General features: G+C 52.2%; 2 protein-coding genes across 2 annotated transcripts; one reads left to right on the forward strand and one right to left on the reverse strand.

Moving 5' to 3' along the window:
• Positions 1 to 2,408: 2,408 nt before the first annotated feature.
• On the reverse strand, positions 2,409 to 3,831 carry NCS54_00894800 (Ornithine aminotransferase; the record flags this gene model as incomplete). Its single annotated transcript, XM_053154310.1, has 4 exons — positions 2,409 to 2,802; positions 2,854 to 3,244; positions 3,301 to 3,499; positions 3,553 to 3,831. 4 exons carry the CDS (start codon positions 3,829 to 3,831, stop codon positions 2,409 to 2,411), a joined length of 1,263 nt encoding a protein of 420 aa, XP_053010285.1.
• A 771-nt stretch (positions 3,832 to 4,602) lies between these two features.
• Positions 4,603 to 6,248, forward strand: NCS54_00894900 (FAD binding domain-containing protein; the record flags this gene model as incomplete). The annotated part of the gene is made up of 3 exons (XM_053154311.1): positions 4,603 to 4,671; positions 4,840 to 5,164; positions 5,224 to 6,248. The coding sequence occupies 3 exons, from the start codon at positions 4,603 to 4,605 to the stop codon at positions 6,246 to 6,248; spliced, it is 1,419 nt and encodes a 472-aa protein (XP_053010286.1).
• Between the last annotated feature and the right edge of the window lie 659 nt (positions 6,249 to 6,907).

The raw sequence follows: 6,907 nt of genomic DNA on the forward strand, positions 1-6,907 counted from the left end.
GCTTGGACACCGACACCAACGCAGTCATGCCCCAACCCTTGACCGTGGCACGAGGCCGACCTAGGCACTCAAGATCAAAGACCGGTTGCCTTTGTTGTCGCCTCAGGCGCAAAAAGTGTACCGAGGAGAAGCCCATGTGCACCAGCTGCAAGAAGCTTGGCCTGCTGTGCACTTGGCCGCAGTCCAACGAGTTTGCATGGCGGCAGAACATGGGCATCGAGGGCGATCTGCCAACCCGTCAGGCGTTAGACAGCCTTTCGCAAGTCTTGAGTCGCATCAAGACGACGCAGAGGTGCGATGCTCCTACCAGCCTGGAGGAACCTGAGTCACCACCGATAGCGTCTTCCCCATCGTCTCTGTCGCCGAATTCTCCAATCTTGTCATTCTCTGACTTCATTACGGGGCACTTGAACGAGTTGATCGGACCCTTTCCTGCTGACGATGAGCCGCCATCTCTGGAAAACCCTCCGACAGACAATGACTTGTATGCTAAGCCAGCAACAGCGACTCTGGCGTCGCCATCCAAGCGCGTGCGCCAAAGCACTGACGAAAGTTTGACGCCTTATTTTCTATCGACTATCAGCGGCGCGTGGGCTTCTCTTGATTCAATATCCCAGAGGGTTTTGCTCTTCTATATTGATTACACCTCGGAACGCATGATCCCCCGGAAGCCAGGCACGACCAACGTCTGGAAGAGTACTATTCTGCAGCTTGCAGAGGCCGACGAGCTCGTCTTGAACGCCGTGCTGGCGCTTGGGAGCATTCATCTGGCCGCGGGGCAGGGGAATAACCATCCCGTTGTAGAAGCCAATAGCAAATATATGCTTCGCTGTATCACCGGGTTGCAGTCGCTGCTGAAGGATTGGGTCGGGAGCACCACCACAATAGGCGATGATACCCTGCGCCTAATGCTGGTGACGTGTTTGCTGGCCGAGCACGAAGTAAGTTCTTTGTCATGTCCAGATCCATAACCTGAACACGCGTGAAGCCATGGCCCCCGCTGCCGCCTCTTGTCGTTTTCATCACACTGCAAGGCGTCGTCGCTAACCACCGGCCTTCATTCTCCCAGTGCATCAGCGGAAACTTGAACGGAACCCTACGGCTTCACCTCCGAGGCTGCTATCCAGCAGCTAGAGTGCTCGAGTCCAGGAAAACGAGCAGCCAGATGGAGCTGGTGGCTCATCTCCTCGAACACACAGCCCTTCTACAGTTCTCATCGGCGCTCCGATTTCCGCGTGCGGGCGACAAGAGCGGGAACGATTGGGTGGATATCTCCAGGATGGTCCAGGATGGACGCTTCACGCTCCTAAAGAGTTTTGAAAGCTTTGGTGCCTATTTCGGCTGCTCGGCAGACCTATACGAGATAATCCCACGCCTTCACAAGTTCTATGCAACGCGACAATTGGAAATCACGACTGGCCGTGACCTTGGCTGCTCACTAGACTTCAAGCGGCTCTTATTTGAGCTCTCGTCGTGGCGACCAATCCAAGACCGAAGCCAGGATCATTACAATCACACAGAGATGTGGTTCAACCCTATAGGTGGCTATCAGCGATTGGAGCACCGAGCTGCCCAGGATGAAGCCAACAAGCGTCGGGACTTTGAACAGTCGCCTATGATCGCAGCGGCTTACGCCGTACAAAACATGCTCATCCTGTTCCTTTACTCAGCATATCTACGCCACAGGGAGGACCTTGATCGCCTTGCTGTGGCTACAAGACCAATAGTCGACGAATCACTTGACATAATTGACCGTATCAAAGGCAGCTCGTGGGAAAACACCACGTGGTGGCCAATGGTTATTATAGGATCCTATGCAACTACTTCGGAACACCGGGGAAGGCTCTTAAGTACTCTTTGTGCGCTGAGTCCACCTATGGGTATTGTCTCTCGCGGTATTGAGCTGTTGAAGGAAATATGGAATTCCCCTGATGATGTATTTGGGCTTGAGGGTCTTGCTAAGGTAGTGGGGGCTAGTGAAGCATATTGTTTTGGTTAACATTAAGTAATATAATAGTTTTATAGTAGGACTAACTAAGCACGATGCCAGTTACCTGGCGCATTAATTAGCTAGCTCCTTTTACCACCTCACCGCCCTCTTCCTGTAGCTACGGCCAATCAACCTTAGCCCCGCCATCAACACCAACGTCGTGATCACGATCTCAAAGCCGCTGATGAAGGCAGCCCCGGCAAGGTTGTCCCACTGAAGAGATTGAAGTTAGATCCTGCAGATCGGAATGGTGCAAGCCGCCGCAAGCTGCTGTTGAAGGCCGTTGCAAGCTACGTGTAAACCTTAGGCATTGAAATTAGCTTTGCTGACCTTTGCCAACAAACCGTCATTGGCAACTTCCATAGTAATAAATATAATAGAAGAACCAGGTCTGGGAGTTTAACCACTAAGTAAGAATCTAAATATCTTCTACATATATTAGTTTGCTCAGGGCTTCTTCTAAAATATTAACTCCCTTCCAAAGGTCTTCCTCCCTAATAACCAACGGAGGGGCAATCCTTAGTCTGTTCCCAACGGCAATAATCACAACACCCAGCTTTCGCATCAGCCGACTCAGTCGCTCTGCCGTGACGCGCCCAGAAGGATGAGACTCATCAATGTGAAGTGCGCAAAATAGACCGCGGCCAGTGGCCTTGACCGTCGTGTGTGGGCTGCTGATGGAATTCAGGCGGTCTTTCAACTCGGCACCAAGGCGCCGAGACCGCTCCGCAAGGCCCTCTGAGATGACGACATCAACAGCAGCAATGCCGACAGCACTGGCCAGGGGATTTGCTGCAAATGTGGACGTATGCCTAGGCAAGGTCAGTCGGGTCCAACTTCGAGGTTGATCCGGGGGTGGTTACACTCCAATGTGGATCTGTGTCATGATGGTTTTGCTACCCAGAACCATACTCATCGGATACAGCCCACCTGTCAAGGCCTTTCCGATCACAACTAGGTCCGGCTTGATACCATCGTGTTGATACGCCATCAAAGTTCCCGTTCGGCCAAATCCAGTTTGTATCTCATCAGCGATAAGGAGAACGTTGTGTTCCCGACAGAGTTCCTGGACAGCCTGGAGGTACCCAGGCTCTGTCGGCAAGCAGCCAGCAAATCCCTGAACGCACTCGATGAGAACCGCGGCCAGTTCCTTGCCACTGGTCTCAAACGCCTTCTTGATATCGTCGAGGTTAGTGAAACGGACTTCAAAGCCGGCGACATTTGGACCAATGTTGGGAAGCAAGGGACCAAATCCTATTTTCACGGTCATCCAACTGTCCATTTTCCTCACTTTCAATGCTTCATCTTACCATCCTTGGCATAGCTGAAGGACGAGCCAGAGACAGGCCCCAGGGTCTTGCCGTGGTAGTTACCAGTGACAGTCAAGACCTTGGCCTGGTCTGGCTCGATGCCTTTGACATTATAACCCCACTTTCTTGCAATCTTGATGGCCATGTCCACGCCTTCAGAGCCTGAATTCATGGACGCGGCCATGTCATAGCCAAGTAGCTGTTCAAAAGGTTAGAACAGTCGTCAGGGCGATGATTTCAGCGTCAACATACGTCGCATATTTTCTTGCATAATAGCGGATAGGTTTCGTTTTGCAGAGCGCTTGTGCAAAGGGCGATCTTTTGGCACTGGTCGATCATGGCCTTGACTATGCGTGGGTGGGAGTGGCCTTGATTTGCGACTGAGAAAGAGCTAAGAAAGTCGATGTATTCCTTGCCGTCGATGTCTCTCAAGCGCGCTCCCTCTCCCTTGTGGATGACAATAGGAATGGGGAGGTGGGTTGGTGCACAGTATCGTGCGCTCAACTCGGCGTACTCTTCGGTGGTAAGCATATTGGGCGAGACTTCTTTAAAAACGGGCGTATCAAAGCGCGGGTAGAATGTCGTGAGCAATGATGAGTGTTGGTTCGGTCTTGGGCGAAGCAGAAATATCTTGATATTAATCCCTTGACCTTGAATATGCTCCTTCGCCGGACCAGTGTTACCTCGGCGTTCCAGACGTGATCGGATCTTGCCCGGCTCATAGGTCGGCGCTTAGTTTGCTTAGCTTTGGACTGGGGGATGCCGGGGGAGCGGCCTGCGGGGTGCAACATGGTCAGGTCAGGCGGGTTTCACGGCGACAGAGATGGATCGCCAACGCCTTAGTCTAAGCGCCTACCGACTCGGAAGATGCCGAGACACGTCGGCGGCATGCTCTAGTATCGCGTATATCACTATAGCCGGCTCCCCCGGTGGCCGGTCCCCGTAGCCGCCGGTTCCCGCGGCGGCCGGATGTCAGTCCCATAGCTTGGCTTAGACACTTGACGTCTACACTCTGTAACCGCAATGAGACACAAGACGAGTTTTGGGGTTTGACGAACATCCATGCAAGAAGGAATGAGCGGAGAGACGAAATAACGTTTCCAGCTCCCCTACAAGCCAAGGGTAGGCCGCCGAGAGAGCCCGGGGGGGACCAAAAGTGCCCCAGGCTCCGCAGTAAACAAGCCGAACCAAATCTAAGCGCCCATGCGTGACGACACGATATAAGGAGATGGACTCGCTCCCTTGTACCTAGCATACTCGTTCACTATCAAGTCTATTCTGTACAACCAACCTGTGCTTAAGATGTCCCAGAATCACGAGAGCGAGTCCCCCGAGTGGCATGCGGCCCACCGCGATGCAGCTTCTTTGGCGGTATGAAGGCAATCTCCTCAACCATGGTGTCTTGTTACCCCTTCTAGCTGCTAACACCCTTTTTATTTCTAGTCCAAACTACTGTCGACATTGCAGCCCAGTCGAACCTTGCTAGCGGACACCGCAGCCTACGACTCGGCACGTCATGAGTACTGGTCTCGAGAGTAGATCAATGCTCGGCCGGCCTGCTTCTTTCGCCTAGAGAGCGCTCCCGACGTCTCGCTGGCCCTCATTGTTCTTCAACATGCACAATGTCCGTTTGCCGTCAAATCCGGCGGCCATGACAGATCTGTGGGAGAGTCGTCTATTAACACCGGCGTCACGATCGATCTCAAGAATCTCAATCACATCAATGTGTCCGAAGACCGGACCAGTGTAGAGATTGGTCCCGGAAATAGGTGGATTGATGTGTATTCTGCTCTTGATCCTCTGGGCGTGACCGTTGTTGGCGACCGAGCCGGTAATGTGGGAGTAGGAGGGTTCCTCCTTGGCGGTATACATTCTCGCTGCTCCGTCGCCGTTGCGTGCGCTGATCTCATCTCTTCTCTCTAGATGGAATATCTTTCCTAACAAACAAATATGGGTTGGCAACCGACAACGTGGAGGCCTTTGAAATTGTCCTTGCCGATGGACAGATCAAGAGAGCGAGCCCGTCGAGTGATGCTGATCTCTGCAAGGCACTTCGTGGCGGTGGTGCCAACCTGGGTATCGTCACTTCATTCAAACTTACCCTCTATCCGCAAGGATCTATGTGGGGAGGCCCAAGGGCTTACGGTCTCGAACATCGAGAGTCTTTGCTTTCAGCCTTCTGGGACTACGGATACGACAACAAACACAACTCGGATATGGGGTGGATTTTCTCACTCGTTAACTACGAAGATGAATGGGTATGGGCAGCCGATTTGATATATCTCTTGCCTGAGGTACCTGTAGGCAAGCCTATTTTTAAAGACATCTTAGAGATCCCTGCCGCGTTCGACCAAACGAGCATAGCCACCCAGTCGCAACGGGTGACGGAAATGGCTTCGCTTTTTGTCAATGGCAGAAACAACGCATTCTGGACTCTTTGCACGAAGGTCGACAAACAAATTGTCAGGTTCTACTTCGATACCTGGAAGAGTGAGACCAAGGACCTCTTGGGCGGAAGTGCCAAGTTCCTGCATGCTGAGTGCCAGTTCATCACTGCGAACGTCACCAAGGCCATGGAGCGCAACGGGGGCAACGCAACCGGTCTCGCAGGTCAGGAACCTTTCTTGGTATTCCTGATGGAGCCATGGTGGGAGGACGATCACGACACTCCGGCCATCGAGCGGGCAATGAGAAACACGGCCCAGAAGGTACAGACTGAGGCGCAAAGTCTAGGTGTTCAGCATGACTATCTCTACGTGAACTACTCCGGTCCATATCAGGATCCATTCAGCGGCTATGGGACGGAGGCAAAGGATGAGCTGCGGAGAACGGCAGCAAAGTACGATCCGAAAGGGGTCTTCCAGAAGCTGAGAAGATCTGGGTTTAACCTAAATGGACCTTTGAGGGCCCTGCAGAGCGTAGATGTGCCTAGAAGTAACCTGAGTTGATTGAGAATATGAAATGATTTGCGGTTGAGGCTTTCCTGGAAAGAAATCAATATTTGTGGTATTCTTTGTTTTCAAGACCTTGTCAGCGATGATCCTATTCCACTTTTCCATTAAGCAGAGCCAAGTTTCGTAGATTCAGGGTTTATTAAGAAATGTGCGGCCGTAATCACGAAGCTTATCTATCAATGATAGGCAGTGAAACATTCACGGAGGCGCATCCCCTCAGCCCAGATATCTCGATGTTCATGAGATGACGCGTGCATGCTTCCTCCTGTCGCTAGAGTGGTAATGTTCGGAGGATTTGCAAGTTACAACTTCCGTCTATAGTTAAAGAAGACCTCAAACATGCGATCCTTCTGCCCGGCCGTGAACTCATCAGTGCTAGAGATGTAAGACTCGATGTTTTTAATACCATGCACGGTTTAGATAGGAGAACGCACCAGTTATCATTCGTGTAGCCCATGAAGTTATGGATAGGATCCAAACCCGGCTGGTCCGGACAACTATCCGACCCAACAGGACATCCATATATCTGTGTCCTTTGTGCAGGCGTGTCGCCGACAAAGTCACCCGGCTCCGAGCAACCACCGGTAAACGTGTGGTTCAGCCCAAACCAGTGTCCAGCCTCATGAACCGTAAGATGACCCAGGTTCTAGTCC

The sequence above is a fragment of the Fusarium falciforme genome, chromosome 7, assembly GCF_026873545.1.
Source record: "Fusarium falciforme chromosome 7, complete sequence".
In the NCBI taxonomy this organism is placed as follows: Eukaryota; Fungi; Ascomycota; class Sordariomycetes; order Hypocreales; family Nectriaceae; genus Fusarium; species Fusarium falciforme.